Source organism: Mirounga angustirostris, unplaced genomic scaffold (assembly GCF_029215605.1).
Source record: "Mirounga angustirostris isolate CCGP_5_RB_7025 unplaced genomic scaffold, mMirAng1.0.hap1 SCAF_9, whole genome shotgun sequence".
Taxonomy (NCBI): domain Eukaryota; kingdom Metazoa; phylum Chordata; class Mammalia; order Carnivora; family Phocidae; genus Mirounga; species Mirounga angustirostris.
The window spans coordinates 46,518,197-46,536,894 of record NW_026991717.1 but is presented as its reverse complement, the minus strand read 5'-3'; the positions used below and the strand labels follow the sequence as shown (position 1 = coordinate 46,536,894).

General features: G+C 39.2%; 1 protein-coding gene across 4 annotated transcripts in view; it reads left to right on the top strand.

Annotated features, from left to right (window-relative positions):
• The first annotated feature begins 1,731 nt into the window (after positions 1-1,731).
• MINDY2 (MINDY lysine 48 deubiquitinase 2) overlaps positions 1,732-18,698 on the top strand; it is a 78,528-nt gene continuing 61,561 nt past the window's right edge. For 2 of the 4 annotated variants that reach the window (XM_054513517.2, XM_045899974.3), the window contains exons 1-2: positions 1,735-2,703; positions 13,962-14,019. In XM_054513517.2, coding sequence (XP_054369492.1) covers positions 1,846-2,703; positions 13,962-14,019 — 916 coding nt within the window. In that variant the 5' untranslated portion in view covers positions 1,735-1,845. Of the gene's footprint in view, positions 2,704-13,961; positions 14,020-18,698 lie in introns of all 4 variants that reach the window. The other 2 variants (XM_064570409.1, XM_045899973.3) reach the window with 2 other exon arrangements.

Sequence of the window (18,698 nt, the reverse complement as noted above, 5' to 3'; positions counted from 1 at the left end):
ACTGAGCCAGCCAGGTACTCCTATAATACACCCTTATAAATCTATTTATATTCAAGGCATCGTGCTAAATTCTGAATTTCCTGAAATCTTGAATATTCTCATTTGCACTTAATGGCCTTAAATACCATAAAACGCTTAATCCAGCAGCGTATATCTTGTAAACTCTACAGGCAAAACGACCCTCGAACTCCTGACCCCAAGATCAAGAGCCACATGCTCTGTGGACTGAGCCAGCCAGGCACCCCTAGCAGCATGTATCTTAATCTGTTAACATTTGCAATCTTTTTTCAGGGCAAACTCCTGATTTGAACAATAGTATTTGTTGCTTATAAATTGATATGGAGACCAAAAACACACAAAACTTCTAAATTCAACATTCTGAAGATGCTATTATCTTTTTAATTTTCTTCTTTTCCAAGAGTTGGATAAGTATCACAATATTGTGTTAATGTAAAAAGGTGGAAAAAGCTCCATCTTCTGTATCCTCAGGAAACCGTACTTCCCAAGCAAGTATTAAAAATATAGCAATAAAAAAAAATTACTAGCCGTAAACCCAAAGAAGATATAAGTTCTCTGTCTTATTCACCAGAGCATCCCCAGTGCCACAGTATCCAGCAATGTACTTGGTCCTGAAATGTGTTAAATGAGTGAATGAAACTAGTTTGTAATTTTGTCTACCTTTTCTAACTAAAAGAGACAGATACCATTCCATTAGGTGTCAGGTATTTACATGCCTAACTACAAAGTAAGACCTGTCTTGTCAATTGTATCTCTTGGGCCTAAAAAAATGATGAAACACTAAAAAAAAAGGCCGCGGGGGGGGTGGTGCTCCTTGTCGAGAACAGGTCATAATAGAATCCAAATCCCATTGTGTCACCAACAAAACGTCGAGGCTACTCCGTCCTCTCTGAAAATTGCGTGGCTTTAAGACGAATCAATTCTAATTAGAAAACTCTTTCAAGAACAGGCACTTCCCACTCTATCCAAAGTGAGGCCAAGTTAACAAAACCGCAAAGACTTGGCTAATTCAGGCACAAGCTAATTTATTATTACTGGCCCAAATTACCCAGGTTTGGTTTGATTTTTTTTTTTTTTGCTGTGCAGGCCAATATCCACAACCGCACTGACGCCTCAAGTAGGGCGAACGTTTTCACCAGTAGCTGGTGGGGAGCCCAGTGTTTCTCAGCCAAAACCCTGGGAGATTGGGATTTATGCGGTGTAGTAATCCAAACACCTCGAGTAGATTCCAGCCTTTAAAAATCTGCGTCTCGTAAAAAATTCCTTCAATTTTCCATATTACAAGCCGAGGAAACAAATCTCCTGAGCTCTTCGGGGACGAGCTCTTTTCCAAATAACACAAACACCGCCAACTCCCCATTCTTGAGCCCTAGGCTGGGGCACACACAACCCAGATCAGAAGGGTCACAACAAACTGGACACCGCCCGCCTCGCCTTTAAAGAAGCCGCGCGCGGTCGGGCTGCCCCAGAGTTCAACTTCCGGCCACATAGTGAAAGGATGTTTTCCTTCTGGTCACGCCCTCCTAGCCACGCCCGCCACGCCCCGCCTTCCGAGTCCGAGCTCTGGCTCGGCGCGGGCGCGCAGGAGGGGCGGGGCCGCATGGGGGCCGCTGCGCGGTTCGGCCTCACCCGGCGGCGCGCAGGCTCGCCCGGAGCCCGCGGTTAGCGCGGTGGCGCGCGCGCGCGCGCCGGTGCCCTCCCCGTGACGTGCCTGGCCGAGGCCGCGCAAGGGCGCTGTTGCTGCCAGTGCCGCTGTCATGGCGTCTGAGGCGCTGGCTGAAGAGAACCCGCCGCGGTCTCTTTAGAGTGAGGGGCTGGCGGCTGGGTATGGAGAGCGGCCCCGGGAGCCTGCAGCCGCTAGAACACGGGGTGGCCGCCGACCCAGCGCCAGGGACAGGTTCTCCGCAGGAAGGGCAACCGGAGACCAGGCTCGCCGCTGGGGATGGTCCTGGAGTATGGGCGGCGGAGAGCAGCGGCGGGAATGGGCAGGGGGCGGCGGCCGCCGGAAGGAGCCTCTTGGACTCGGTTTCTCCCGGCGGCTCTCCTCAGGTTCCCGGACCCTGCAGCTCCTTCCCGGGCTTGGACTTAAAGGAGAGCGATTTGAAGAATCCTTCCGCCCAGAAGACGCCTCCGAGAGGGCAGCACAAGGTGACCGCCTCTCCGGAGACAGCCGAGGCCGGAGCGGACCATGGATCGGGTCCGGCCGGAGACGCCGGCCCCCGCCCGGATGCCGCCGGCACCTGCCGGGCGGAGTTGGCGGCCGCCGGGTCCGAGGAGCCCAGCAGCGCTGGCGGCCTCAGCAGCAGTTGCAGCGACCCGAGCCCTCCTGGGGAATCGCCGAGCCTGGACTCCCTGGAGTCGTTCTCTAACCTGCATTCTTTCCCCAGTAGCTCTGAGTTTAATAGTGAGGAGGGAGCGGAGAACAGGGTCCCTGGGGAGGAGGAGGAGGAGGGCGCGGGCGCGGCGGTGTTGCCCGGGGCTGTGCCTCTGTGCCGAGAAGAGGAGGAGGAGGAGGGGGAGGAAGCTCAGGTATTGGCAGCCTCCAAGGAACGCTTCCCGGGACAGTCTGTCTATCACATCAAGTGGATCCAGTGGAAGGAAGAGAACACGCCCATCATCACTCAGAATGAGAATGGACCCTGCCCTTTGCTGGCCATCCTCAATGTTTTGCTTCTGGCCTGGAAGGTACATTCTGCAGCTTTCTATTTCCTACCGCTTTTTGGGGGGGGGGGGTGCGGGGGGGACGGGGGGGACGGGGTGAAGAAGCTGCTGCATGTCAGCTGACGGCTTCTTCTTTCCTCATTCATCAGTACTCTGTTCTCTTGAAATTCATTATGGGACTCCTTTGTCCAAAGAATATTCTTATATGTATTTCCTAAGGAATTGCCGGCAACCCCAGGTCTCTCAAGTGTTTAAATAAGAGTTCAGGCTGATGTACTTAAAAACAACTAGGACTTAAACATCGTAAACCCTAGGAATATTTTTTTAACTATATTTTTCTACGTTTCCTTCTTACTGACCTTGTCACATATGCAAAAGAGTGAAGAATTGGGGAAAATGATCTTCAGAAGTTATTATCAATCCGTGTTATCAAGGAGCAAGTTTTGATGGTTATGTTTAGTCGATTTTCCAACTAATACTTGTGCCATTTGGGTGTAGATACTTAAGGAAATGGTGACAGGGAAGATGTGGCCCCTTTGACAAATTCCATTTAAGGGAAAGCATTGGTCTGAGCCCAATTACCATAACTTCTTGGTTTTCAAAGATGTTTTCATTCTATGCCTGATTTTTACTTGCCTTGTTTCTTTGGCTCTATTTAGATAGTTTGACATTATTACTAGTAACCTCGCATCAGAATACATTAAGGGAACTAAAACTGTAATGACTAAAATAAGAAAAGACATAGTCAAGGTAAAGGAACAAAAAAAGGAAGGGCTCTTCAAAACTTAAGTATATCTAGGACTCAGTTATGTGTAATTGAAGTGTCTTACTCAAGCTTGCGGTTTTAGGGTGCTGAGAAGAAGCATCTTATAGCACAATTTTATTTCCAAATTGATAATTATATCTGTTGATAAAATGTTTCCTAGAAAAAAAATATCCTGGATTATTCTGACCAGTTAAGAAGAAAATCAAGTAAAGGGAATAGTATTTCTTATGTGCCTTCATTTTCCTGTTACTAGCAAGGGCTGATGCAAAAGAAAGAAAATTAGAAACCTTGGGAGTATCTGGTACATAAGGGCACTCAAATGTTTGTTGAAGACTGCCTGCTTTTGAAAAGCTGTTGAGCTATTTGGGGTTGCATCATTGATTTACTTGAAATTATTAAAGGGCAATGCAAGACAAAGCACTATAAATATAAATATGTTTATATAAATATAAATTTTTAGGTTATAGAAAACAGATGAAAATGTATTAGATATTCCAAAAGGGGAAATTTTTCTTTGTTTTGGCGTAGTCCCAGAGAGCTTCATGGAATTTGTGGTCTTGAACCAAGCTTTTAAGGAAAAGTAGAATTTAAAATAATAGGGAAGGGGCGCCTGGGTGGCTCAGTTGTTAAGCGTCTGCCTTCGGCTCAGGTCATGATCCCAGGGTCCTGGGATTGAGCCCCGCATCGGGCTCCCTGCTCAGCGGGAAGCCTGCTTCTCCCTCTCCCACTCCTCCTGCTTGTGTTGCCTCTTTCACTGTGTCTCTCTCTGTCAAATAAATAAATAAAATCTTTAAAAAAATAAAATAATAGGGAAATGGAATTCTGGGAGAGGGAAGGGTGTAAACAGAAGGGATGAAAATAGAATGGATTGTGTGTGTGTGTGTGTGTTTGGATGAAAGAAGTATTTAAGTTCATACTGGTGAATAATAATAAGATTGAAAAGGTGAAGAGCCACTTGATGAAGGCCCTTTAGGGTCAGAGTCGGGAGTTAGACTTGATATATGGGCCGAAATCCCCAGGTTTTTTTGTAGGAAGGAATAACAGTTTCCTTTAGGCTTTTCTCTTCTCTTAGTTTCCATACAGTACTGCAGAAGTTCAGAGTTGCTTCTTCCTCTGGTCTGGAATTTTGGGAGATAAATGAGCATTTAATTGTCTCTTTCAGAGACATGGCTTTGATGGAATGATCAAACGTTTGAATTCCCACTAGGGGTGAGGTACTAGAAATACAAAAACAAGATGCAAGTCTGCCCTCATGTAGCTCACTATTAGTGGGGAGACAGATGTATAAATAATTACAGTGTAATGTGGTAAATTCTAAATGTGCTTTGGGATTATAGAGGGAAGGGTAACTGGGGATGGGATATATCAAGGGAAAGCTTTATAGAAGAGGTAACCTACGAACTGGGTCTGAAGGATGAGTGAGAGAAGGCCTTTCAGGCAGAAGGAATAATGTCTTCAAAGATGGTGAAGCAAGGGCGCCTGGGTGGCTCAGTCGTTAAGCATCTGCCTTCGGCTCAGGTCATGATCCCAGGGTCCTGGGATCGAGTCCCACATCGGGCTCCCTGCTCGGCAGGAGGCCTGCTTCTCCCTCTCCCACTCCCCCTGCTTGTGTTCCTGCTCTCGCTCTCTCTCTGTCAAATAAATAAATAAAATCTTAAAAAAAAAAAAAAGATGGTAAAGCAGAAAAAGATTTGTTTTTTTTCCTGATTCCAACCTTGGTCGGGAGTGCAGAGGAAGAGGGGAAGGAAATGGTAATAGCAGAACATAAAATTGATAGGTTGGGTTAGACTATTAAAGAACAGGCGTGCTAATTAATTTGGAGGATATTTTATAAATCTGTGGCTTTTAGCCTTCTTTCTGCCTCCAGGCTATGGCTACACACAAATAATACTCATCAGTAATCATCAATAGGGAGACAGGTAAAGAGATGAAAGGTCTGATAAAGCAGTGTTCTCTAAGTGAGCCAGGGGTGCTAGATGTCAGAAATATTTTCATAATACTAAGATGTTATTTGCCTTTTCATTCTCATTCTTTCACAAGTGTCAGTGGAGTTTCCCAGGCTATGTGATGTGTGGTGACATCATTCCTCTGACAGGAATGTGTGCTTATGTATTCTTCTGTTTAAAAATTTTCTCAATTTTCATTTCTAGTATGGTAAATATGAGTAGATATAACCTACATAGACAAAAGCTCTTCGGAGGACTGTAATTTTTAGGACTGTAATGGTCCTGACACTAAAAGGTTTGAGAAATGCTACAGTAAAGAAAAATAGTAAATATGTTATGAAAGTAGCAGTCAGATTTCAGAAGACCCATCACTAGTGATGTTTACACTTTATATTTAGCTGATAATAGGGAACTATTAAAAATTACTGGACAGAGGAATAACGTGATGAAAGTGGTCTTGTTCGCTTGAGATTAGACTAAGATTGTAGTGAGTGTAGCAGGAAGAATGGATGAGGATAACCCTTTTGGATGGGGAATTCTCTGCCCCTTCTCTTTGATGAAGATAATATTGCAGCCTAAATGATGAACTGATCACTAACTGGGCATAGGAAATGAAGGAGACCATCCCCACCTTTTCTACTCTGGGTAATGGAGATTAATTGGGTCATTCAAAAGATAGAGAATATGTTTTAGGTGGGAGATGTCAAAGTTTGGTTGTGTCAGGTTGGAAATGCCTGATAGTGGGACATGATGACATAAATATTCATCATGCCTCTGGAAGCATGGAGTGGGTCTCTGAGAAGAGGTCAAATTATAGAGAAAAACTGAATAGGGGAGTTACTGAATAGATGTAAGTATGGTAGCTTACTTGCCATAAGTGTGAGAATAAATGAATATTCCATAGGGAGTGGTGAACAGTAATTCTCAACTTTTTTCCATCCCAATATATGTGGGGAACTACAAATTGCCAGCTTAATTCCTCCTTGTAATTCCACCCTGTAATTCCCCATGCCATCTTCAGTAGACATAGAGAAAACAGAGAAACAAAGATTAAACTTGGTGGGGAAAAAGGCATACTAAGCATTAAGGGTGAGAGAGTGCAAAAGAAACTAGTATAGGCATAATTTAAGATATTGAGAACTTGGGGTGCCTGGGTGGCTCAGCCGTTAAGCGTCTGCCTTCGGCTCAGGTCATGATCCCAGGGTCCTGGGATCGAGCCCCACATCGGGCTCCCTGCTCGGCAGGAAGCCTGCCTCTCCCTCTCCCACTCCCACTGCTTGTGTTCCCTCTCTCGCTGTGTCTCTCTCTGTCGAATAAATAAATAAAATCTTTAAAAAAAAAAAAAGATATTGAGAACTGGAAATAGGACAGTGTCATGATAGTAGTCTTGGAGAGAGAGACTGTAATAAAGTGGTCAGTTATAGTCAAGTGCAACAGCATCAAGGAGCTATTGGAGTAGGAAAGATTTTTCCCAAAAAAGGACAGGTGTGAGGACAAGGTTGCTGAAAGTCAGGATAATATGACTCCTCATGATAGGTGGTAAAGTTCTCTTCAGAGGAAAGGAACAGTAATCTCATTTTCTGAAGTAATGGAAGAAATGGGACAAGGAAGATAGACAAGGTCATGTTAAGATAGTGAGGCAGGGGGAGCCTGGGTGACTCAGTCAGTTGAGCAGCTGACTCTTGGTATTGGTCATGATTTCAGGGTACTGGGATCCAGGCCCTGCAAGGCCCTGCATCATTGAGCTCCACGCTCAGCAGGGAGTCTGCCTGTGGATTCTCTCTCTCCCTCTCCCTTTGCCTCCTTGCCCAGCTCACTCACATGCGCTCTCTATATATAAAATAAATAAATCTTAAAAAAAAGAGAGATATAGAGAGAGGCAGATGGAAATTGAGGCCTCATTCTCCCATTTTGGCAGAATAACAATTGACCTGGTCAGTAATAACTATCGAACTTGTCAGTAATTAGCAATGAGAGGTTGTAAAACATGGAGGGGAGGATTTTGTGAGAAAGGTACGTTGTATTTTAAAGAAATTCTAATCTCATGGAGGTTATGTCTAGGAATTTGAGGCATAAATAGAAAGTAGTAAGTAGTAATGGATAAATTGGGGGTACTCTTTAAAAACTTTTAGAATATCAATTTTGCTTTGTTTTTGTTTTTTTTCCCCCAGTAGTTCTCTAATACCTAGAAATAGGAGCAGGAAGAATGGCTCGTTAGAGTTATATCAGGGATTGGGCTTTTCAAAAACTGATTTATGGAGAGTCAATGGAATTAGAGTTGAAAAATGAAACAGTTGATGTTTCTTTTGGGGGAGGTGAAGTATTGGGAAAAATCAATAAATTAAACATCTTGGGAGGATTTGAGTGATTCAAAGAAAGTAAGTGCTGTGGTTCTGGGTGAGAGATGACAGTTAAAATTATCAAACAGACTGTGTTGGAAATATTGGAGTTTTAATTATAAGTGTTGCTTTAGGACTGATGAAGAGTAGATGATCATTCATAATCTCTGAAATAGTTGAGCTGTAATAATCCAACAAATCAAGAAAGAAGGAAACCTATTTGTTAAATTTAATTCAAGCTCAAATTTCTAATTCTGTTTAACTGACACCAGGTAAATTTACCTAAATTTATGCTTTGGAATACATTTTCATTTTGCTTCTTTACTTTAGACTATACTTGGTGTTTTTTATAGTTTTTCTTTAATCTTTCATTTTATCTATCAAAAACAATGCCATCTATAGGTATATTTGAAGGCTGTGACCCATTTATTTAGATGTGTTTAGGGGTGCCTGGCTGGCTCAGTCGGTAGGTAATGTGACTCTTGATCTTGGGGTTTGAGTTCAAGCCCCACATATAGTATAGAGATCACTTAAAAATAAAATCTTTAAAAGATATGTTTGTAAAAATCAACAAGTCAAATATATATAAAATACAAAATTTAGTTTCTGATGATACTGACTTTATGTTATAAATGTTGAAGCTTTGTGATGGGTACTTGGAAATTCATTATACTATTATTTTTCTATTTTGTATAACTTAAATATTGCATTATGTAACATTTTTTAAAGTTTCTGCCTTAATATCTTTATGTTTATGAAAGTATTACTTTGGGATGCCTGGGTGGCTCAGTTGGTTAAGCATTGCCTTCAGCTCATGTCATGATCCCTGGGTCCTGGGATCAAGCACTGCCCCCCCCATGGGGCTCCCTGCTCAGTGGGGAGTCTGCTTTTCTCTCTCCCTCCGACCCTCCCCGCTGCTTGTGCTCTCGCTTGTGCACTCTCTCTCAAATGAATAAAGAAAATATCTCAAAAATCTCTAAATAAATAAATATTTTCTAAAAAGTATTTTTATATCTAATATAAATATTAGAAAATATTTAATAACAAATATTAACGTATACATATAGTAGATACAGATGTACACATATTCATTGATTAAAACAATGATGATTTTTTTTCTTTATTCATTTGAGAGAGAGAGAGCAAGCAGGGGTAGGGCAGAGGGAGAGGGAGAGAGAATCCCAAGCAGACTCTCTGCTGAGCAGGGAACCTGGCGCAAGCCTCTGTCCTAGGACACTGGAATCACGACCTGAGCCAAAACCAAGAGTCAGACGCTCAACAGACTGAGCCACCCAGGCACCTCATATTACTTTAATAATAGAGGGAATCCCTACTTTGTCATACTTTTGTTTTCTTTTTCTTTTTTTTTTTAAGATTTTATTTATTTATTTGAGAGAGAGCAGAGTGAGAGAGAGGGCACACAAGTGGGGGGAGGGGCAGAGAGAGACAGAGAGAAGCAGGCTCTCTGCTTGAGCATCGTTTCCTTCTACAAACTTAACTTCCCTTACCAAATTTCTCATTCATATTGATTATATAGATCTTAATTTTTAGAATCTCCTGAGTCTTAGAGTTAACCTCAGTTATTCTTTCCCCATCGTCCTCCACTTTTCTTTCTTTCTTTTTTTTTTTTAAGATTTATTTATTTATTAGAGAGAGAGAAGGAGAGAGAGAATCTTCAAGCAGGCTCCTCCCTGAACGCAGATCCCATCACACTCTATCTCATGACCCATGAGATCATGACCTGAGCCAAAATCAAGAGTTGGACGCTTAACCTACTGAGCCGCCACCCAGGCACCCCTCATCCTTCACTTCACAAAGTTCTGTCAGTTCTTCATTTAAAATATATTTCAGATGATGTTTTACATAAGATTTGTGTTGAAAGGAAGTGTTTTGCTGTAAAGTCTGTAAATACTGGTATAATGGAAAGAGTAACTGGCTTTGGAGTTCAATCTCAGTTTACATCATAGCTTTGCTACTTTGGACAAATTAACTTTTCAGTGCATTAGTTTATTCTTTGAATGAAGGTAATAAAATCTTCTTCATAGGATTGTTGTGGATTAAGGATAACATGCAAATTGAATGACAATTAGTTCAATATATTAAAATTTTTTTTCTAACTTTCCTAAAGAGCAGAGATTGGCAAATACTCAATTTTTTATCTTCTCAAGTAACTCCCCAACTTATAGAGGTGTTATAATTCAAACTGTGTATTTCTGACTTTTTATTGGTATTCCAGTTAAATATTTAATAATATTCTTTGGGCACTTTTGTACTTACCATCACCTATATAAACTGCTTATTTCTTAGTTATTACTGGGTCTCCTGCATTTCTCTACTCCCCTCAGAATATCAAAATCATAGGTATCAAAATCGTGGCATATCATTTTTGGGATTTTTGCATTCTTGTTTAAGATTTTATTAATACTGTAAATGGAATATTTGTTTTTATTTTTTTTAATTTATTTTTAATTTTTTAAAATTAAAACAAATTTTTGATCTTGCTTGAGTCTATTCTCAAATACACTTCACTCTTCAGATGAGTAAGAATTACAGAATAATTTGGCTGAATTAATGAGGTTTTACTGTATAGTTGAATATTTGGAGTTGGGAGTAGCTATTTCCTTTTGTTAACTTAAATATTATTGCTGTGCTTACATTATTAACTTGCTCAGGAAATCCAGTTAATTCAGTAAAATGTTAGTTCTAGGAGAGGACATAATTTATTTTCCTAGACTCTATTTGGACTCTTAATTTGGAGCTATGTATTACTATATGCTGAGAAGCTTTGCTCATGTTTTAGGAAGAATATTTAAACCGCTTAAGAGAGTACCTTTCAACTACCTTTATATACATTAAAGTACTCATGTACTTAAGAACAATATGTTATAGATTATTACTAAAAGAAGACCACCTAAGAACCTAGGTCATACTTCATTTGAGTTTTTTCATTGTAAAATTTAAAATTTAGAGATTCAGACAAAATACCATACTTGTTAATTCTATATTCTTAGCTAGTTATTCCCTAACCTGTTTTTTCTTTTGTAAAATCTAAAGAGACAAAGGAGTGAAAGTCATTGGATCATTAACAAAACCTTTGGCACTTGTTTTTGAGGTGATGGTGGTAGAGGAAAGCAAAAAGAGAATCAAGCTTTCAGGAAGATCATTTTGTGGTTTGAAAAAAAAAAGATCTGTTGACAGCTTCACAGTATTAGTGAGAAGTAGGCGTTCCTTCTCAATTCTGTTTATTTGTCCTTAGTTTTAATGACTATCCGGAATATGTTATTGGCTAGGATTCAGGAAATGAGTATTTCACTGAGTCTGCTTGTGAATAAGTCAGTTAAAATATTTGTATACTGTTGTCCCACTTCTTAATCAGTATAGAGGTGTCATTTTCTTTTTCAAATGTTTGAAACAACACATGGTAGGCAGTTGTTATTTGGAAATTTCAAGGCTAAACCCTGAAATCATGTTTGTAGAAATCTAGAATTATAGTATGTTTTTCCCAAGTACGTATACTTGTTAGTGCCTTTGTTTCTTATTTGACAGAAACGCCACAATTGGCAATTCTGCTAATTCTTATTTTGACAGTTTTATAAGAGGATTGCTACTTTAACCAAAGCAGAGGATAAGCTATCTGTTTGTGGAATTTTCTGCTGAATATTATTCTGACTGAACCTGTCTGGAATAAAAGAATATATAGATCTTATTTAAGAAACATTTTTAGGTGTAAGTGGGACTTTTAGATTGTTCTGACAATTATTCAGAATATAAACATTCACAGTGAATATAAACTACTGGTTTAAATATCAGACTTTTAATAGTGCTACTGAAATAGCTTGATAAAATAGTCTATAGTGATAAAATATTCTATAGTAAACAGTTAAAATAATCTAAAGCAGGAATCAACAAACTTTTCCCATAAGGATCAGAGAGTAAGTAAATATTTTAGGCTTTGTGGGCTCTTTGATCTCTCGTAAAGATTCAACTCTATTATTGTTGTGCAAAAACAGCCAAAACTATACATAAACAGTGAGAGTGTTGCAATAAATTTAGAAAAACAGGCAGGAGACCATAATTTGCCAATGAATTTCAGTTTAAAAATATACCATATAGGGGAACTCTCTACTTTCTGCTCAATTTTCTGTAAACCTAAAGCTGCTTAAAAAAAAAAAAATCTATTAAAATTTTTTGAGAAGTATGACACAGGAAAAAAAATGATTTAGAATCAAGTGATGATCAAAACCTCCATGGCATCTCTTAGTTTTCACTGAGTGATAAATCCCCTGGATGACAAAATTGTAAGCATTAATTGTCATGTATGCTCTCAGAGGGTACCAAACTGTTCTGTTTTATAGAGATCTGTTTTGGAACTTATTTTATTCATTGATTAAAACAAACAAAATATTGTGACATGCTATTACCACATTTGCTAACATAAACACCCAGAGCACCTTCTTCAACACTTGGAGGAATTGTTAGAAAATTGATGATTTAAATGATTTCCTTGGTTGAACAGAAAATAATTCCCAAAAAATAACTCCTGGAGAATTTTAAATTACATTACTGTTCTCCTGTCATTGATACTTAATTACTTCGAGTTTCCATCCTACAGTATTTCTTTTTCTTCTCTCCTACGAATATACCACAGAGTATGCTTTTGAATAAGTCAGTTAAAATATTTATAACCATTGGCTGTAATATCTGTGTGTAACTCATCTGACAATTCAATTGAAACGTTAATGTAGACTAATGTGTTGCAGCTGAATTAACTTTAGAAACTTAAATATGATTGTAACGTATGTATCTACTTTTAACCTTTTTATTGTAAACTATAACACATAGAATACATAAACAGAGATGTATAGTTTAACAAGTTACTGTAAAAAAAAAAAAGTCAGTGGAACTACCATGCAAGTCCAGAAATAGAGCATTACCAGTGTCCCAAAGGCTCTTATTTTTTTTAAAGATTTATTTATTTATTTGAGAGAGTGAGTGAGCAAGCCCAGTGGGGAGGTAGAGAGGGAGAGAGAATCTAAGCTGAGCACAGAGCCTGACGCAGGGTTTGATCCCACGACCCTGAGATGATGACCTTAGCTGAAACTAAGAGTTAGACACTCAACCAACTGTGCCCCCCGGGCGCCCCCGGAAGGCTCTTATATGCCTTTTTCCAACTATAACTCCTTCCCTTACCCCTAGGGCCAACCATATTCTGATTTTTATAGTATCCATTTCCTTACTTTTCATTATAATTTTATCACCATGTGTGCAGCAGTAAACAATATAGCTTAATCTTGCCTGCTTTTTTTTTTTTTTTAAAGATTTTATTTATTTATTTGAGAGAGAGAGAATGAGAGAGAACACATGAGAGGGGATAGGGTCAGAGGGCAAAGCAGACTCCCCGCCAAGCAGGGAGCCCGTTGCGGGACTCGATCCAGGGACTCCAGGATCATGACCTGAGCCGAAGGCAGTCGCTCAACCAACTGAGCCACCCAGGCGCCCTAATCTTGCCTGCTTTTAAACTTTGCAAGTGGAATCATACAGTGTGAATTCTTCAGTATATGACTGATACTTTTTTTTTTTTAAGATTTTATTTATTTATTTGAGAGAGAGAGTGACAGCATGAGCAGGGGTAGGGGCAAAGGGAGAGGGAGAAGCAGATCCCCCACTAAGCAGGGAGCCCAACGTGGGGCTCGATCCCAGGATTCTGGGATTATGACCTGAGCCAAGGGCAGATGCTTAACTGAGCTACCCAGGCACCCCTGACTAATACTTTAATACTGTATTCATTATAGTCATTCAATAAAAATGGCCAAGGTAAACTGAAGTAATGGGATATTGAGCTATATTCAAACTTGTCTTCAGTAAAACTGCTCCGTGGGTGACCTGTCACATGTTTGATGCCTCTTCCTGCCCTTCAACTGCTCTAACATGTAGGACATTGTTGGAAGTGCCTAGTGACAATTGTAGTCGGTGGTGAAAGGGTAGCACTTGGTTTTGAAAACAGATTTCTCAATGTCTCTATGAGATCTTATATCACCCTGTAAATTTTATGGTGATAAGATTGACTTTGCCATGTTTTATAAAGATTAGTTATAAAGAATTTAATAACAAACATTAATGTATACATATAGTAGATACATATGTACACATACATACTTATGTTTCTGACTGAAGAAACACTTTAATTACCTAAAACGTTTGATTTTATAGAAAAAATACTTTGTTTTTCAGGTGAAACTTCCACCGATGATGGAAATCATAACTGCTGAACAGCTGATGGAATATTTAGGTTAGTGTTGAAAAGTGGATGATTTTATATCTCTTTCAAAATAAAGTCTCCAAAGCAATATATTACCAAATTGCATCTTTCTGAAGTGCTATTATATAATCTACTTTAAAATTATAATTTTGAATCTCTTAATTAAAAATTTGTATCAGTATGTTACTGTTCTTGGGTGTTAAACCTTTTTGAAGGCTTTTTCTAACCAGTGTTAAAATTCTATAATATAAATAAGGAGACTGATAACTTCCAGAAAAGAACAAGTTACGTACTAATTCCTAATAAATTGCAGAATGGGAAATGGTACAGAAATTCTGACATTGCATATAGAAGGTGTTAAAAAAAAAAAAAATTGAGTAGACTGGATTAAAGACCCAGGAGGTGATTTAGAGCACCAGTATCCAAAGTATGATTCATGGACTTATACCAGTCTATGAAGTGTTAGTTACCAATCTGCAGTGATATAGGGGCTTGTGCCAAAATGTAAAACATTTACATAAGCACACTGTTTGGTTCATCTGAAATTTTTCATAGCAAAATTTTCTTGACGAAGGAGGCAGTGTCTTAAGTTGCATTCTTATGCAAGCTTCTTATTTCAAAACAGACTAGTAATACACAGTTTGCAGACCAGCTGCTTTCAGTAGAACTTGTTTACAGAACAGATAGCAGTATATCACACTGAGGTCTTTTACAATTTAACAAATAGGTATTTATATATTTATACTGTTACCAAATAGGAAATCTTAATCCACATTTTTAGTTTTTTTAGTAATTAAATGTTTATTTTAAGAAAAATAACAATTTTTTTTTTGGTCAGCTGGTTAGTTTGTCTACGCCATTCCAGACTACAAGCTAACTGATTTTTAATGAAATATAGGCTTAGTGAAGTAATGGAGACTGTAACTTTTGGAAGACGCTTTTCTTTATGTAATTACTATCATTTAATCCTATTCACTGGCTAGGGAAATTTCATAGTTAAGGGTAGATTACTTTGAATACCCATGTATCTGGAAATAGAATTTCTGTTTATACCTCTTTTAGTCTAGCTTAGTGATTCTTAAACTTTGTGATTTCTAAATTATGTTTCATAAATGGGAACATAATTGGGAATTATGTTTCATGGGGAAGGCTGAAATATGCTTGGTGCTTTTGATGAATAGCCAGTATGACTTCCAAGAAGTGTACAAAGGAGATGACATTTGAGAGGTAATGGGGTCAGGTCGTATCGGGCCCTATAGGCTATTATAGCCTGATGTTTGCTGTGAGTGAGCTTGGAAGCCATTAGAGGATTTGAACAGAGGACTGATGTGATGATCTGACTTTGAGTGTAACAAGAATTCTCTGGCTGAAACTAGAATTTAGGAAGGAAAGGACAAGCAGGGGTATCAGGAAGCTATTACAACAGAAGATGCTATTACAACCGGCAAAAGATGGTGGTGGCTTCAAACAAGGTAGTAGAAGTGGAGATTGTAAAATGTGGTCAGATTCTGGATATAGAGCTGACAGAATTTGCTGATCAGTTTAGTGTAGAGTGAGAGTGGTTCACCCCGTGGTTTTTGGCTTGCACAACTGGAAGGATGGCATTAACATCAGCTGAAACAGGGAAAAAAAATGGAAGGAACATGTTTAGGGAGGAATAACAGGATTTGGGTTTTGGAATGCTTATTGACATCCAAGTGGAAATTTCAGGATGGCTGTTGGATATATCTATAAATCTAGAGTTCAGAGGAGAGGTCTAGATCAGTGCTGTACAATAGAAATTTCTGTGATGATAGAAATGTTCGATATCGGGGCGCCTGGGTGGCTCATTTGGTTAAGCGACTGCCTTCGGCTCAGGTCATGATCCTGGAGTCCCGGGATCGAGTCCCGCATCGGGCTCCCTGCTCGGCAGGGAGTCTGCTTCTCCCTCTGACCATCCCCCCTCTCATGTGCTCTCTCTCTCGTTCTCTCTGTCTCAAATAAATTTAAAAAAAAAAATCTTTAAAAAAAGAAATGTTCGATATCTCTGCTATCTAGTTTGGTAGCTACTAGCAACATGTGGCTCTTGAGCTTTTAACATATAGCTAATGTGCCTGGGGACCTGAATATTAAATTGTTTTAATTAATTAAAATTAGATAGCCATACGTTGCTACTGGCTAACGTATTGGGCAATGCAGATCTAGCCTAGAAATAAACATTTGGGAGCAGACAACATATATAAATGGTAGAACTGAGTGAAATCACAACGAGAATGAATGTAGATAGAGAAGGGGAAAGATCAATGGACTGAATGTGAGACATGCCAATGATTAGAAGTTGTGGAAGAAGGAAGAACAGGTATCTTCAAGCCAGGTAGAAGAAAAACAGGAGACTGATTTCGTAGAATCCAAATGAAGTTTCAATGAGAAGTAAGAGATTAACTGAACCAAATGCTGCTAATAGGTCAAGCAGTGTGAAGACTAAAAATTGACTATTGATTGAACCATAGGAGGTCACTGGTAACCTCACCATTGCATGGGAGGAAACCAGACAGGGTGGGTACAAGAGAAAATTGGAAACCTTTATACACAGCCAATAGCAATGTAACTTAACACAGCCACTTTGGAAAATAGTTTGTCAGTTCCTTAAAAAGTTAAACTTAGTATGACCCATAATTTTACCCAAGGGAATTTGTAAAAACACACATCTGTACAGAAACTTTTTTATTCTTAATAACCAAAAAAATGGAAACAACTCAAATGTCCATCCACTGATGAGTGGATAAACAAAATGTGATATATCCATACAGTGAAATATTGACCACAAAAAGGAATGTACTGATACACACTTTAATGTGGCTAAAACTTAGACATTATGCTAAGTTAAAGAAGTCAAGTTACAAAAGATCATATATTTTATGATCCCATTTATAGAGACAGAAAGTAGAAGAGTGGTTGCTTGGGACTGGTGAAGAGGATAAGGGGGCAAATAGGGATTGACTGCTAATGGGTACAGAATTTCTTTTGGGGGGACAAAAATGTTCTAAAATTAAATCATGATGATTTCATAACCCTGTTAATATATTTGCAAAATATTGAATTGTATACTTTAAATGGGTTTATTGTATGATATGTGAATTACATCTCAAAGCTATTTAAAAAAGAAAACTGGAGGAAAGAAATTGAAAAGAGTACTTTTGACAAATAGAATTAGTCTTAGATAGTATAGATAGCTCATCGGTAGCAATAAGAGGTGAGACAGAATGTATTAAAAATAGATGCAGGTGGGTGGGTAGATGTGGTTGTGGTAGCTTGTAGAAGGTCTTTTGAGTACTTTTATTTTCTCAGTGAAATAGGGAACCAGATCATTAGCTGAGAGTGAGAATGAAGAAAGAGTTGTTGGATGTGAGAGGGAAGGTATGAAATAGTTGCCTATAGAAGAATAGGAGAGTGAATGGGAGATGTGATATGTTCCTGGGCATTACCTCTGAAGTTAGTGAGAGCAGCGAGCATGGTGGTATGATTTCTCTAGTCACATTTAGCTGCATGAATATAGGCCTACATAGTGGGGGGGCAGGATTTAACCAGAGTTGGGTTTTTGCCAAGTCAGTAAGTTGAAAAAGAGTCTAGAGAATTGAAGATGTGTGTCAAGAGTGATTATAATGATGGGCCAAGGATTTGAGTTGCATAAAGAGGAAACGAAGATATAAATGTGCTGGAAAAAAAAATGTGGTGGAGTTAAAGGATTGTAGGGGTTCTGATGGAACTTTAGAATTTTTGGAGCCTGGTAATGACATAGCTGTATGACCATGGGGAATGAGTTTCTAAGGTAAGATAGAATATAAGATTCTTGTTGAAGAAGAGGTCAAGAAAGAGAAAGACTAGGTTATTGGATGGATTATCTCTATTAATATTGGAATTACCAAAAAATTATGTTAGGATTTGTGTTCGAGAGAGATAGTAAGCTAGGAATGAGAAGGATTGACCTGGAAGTTAATAGAGGACTGCAACCAGGTGGGTGGATGATGGGTAGTATTATTTGATGGCATGAGTTTTAAAACTGAGGAGTTTTAGGGAGGAAGGGGAAAGAGAATGACAACATGACAACAAGGAGCAAGTAGATATCTGCTCCACCTCCAGGCTCACTGGTAAAGAAGCATGAGGGAGAACTGTCACTTGAGAAGGCTGCAGTGTCATTAGGCAGAGCCAAATTTCATTTAGGCATGAAGGTGAAGGGAACATTAAGAGAAGAAAATACCTGGAAGATTTTGCTCAGGAGGGTCCATGAGTTCCAGCGGACACTGAAATTCAAGATAAGAATTTAAGAGTCATCAGTATAAAAATGGCATTTAAATCTGTGGAAATTAATGAGAGCATTAAGAGAGACAGCATAAAGAGAGATGAGAAGAGGGTCAGGATTGTCCCCTGAAGTTTCCCAGCATGGAGAGTTGGGTTAGAGCAATGTTTCTCAATCTTTTAATTATTGCCCCCTAAGGAGCCTTTGTAGGCATTTTATCCTAATCACCCACTCCAGGAAATTTTAATACCGCAGACATACTATATGTTTCTTCATGTACTGTGCCCTTTGAAGGCCACAAACCATTATACTAGCTAAAATATTTTTGGCCACTCCCCCAGGGAATCAGTTTTTGTCCTCCTGGGGCAACATAGCCCCTGCTGAAATGCATGGGGTAGAGGACAGAGAAGTAAGAGAAGTAACCAGTAAGATA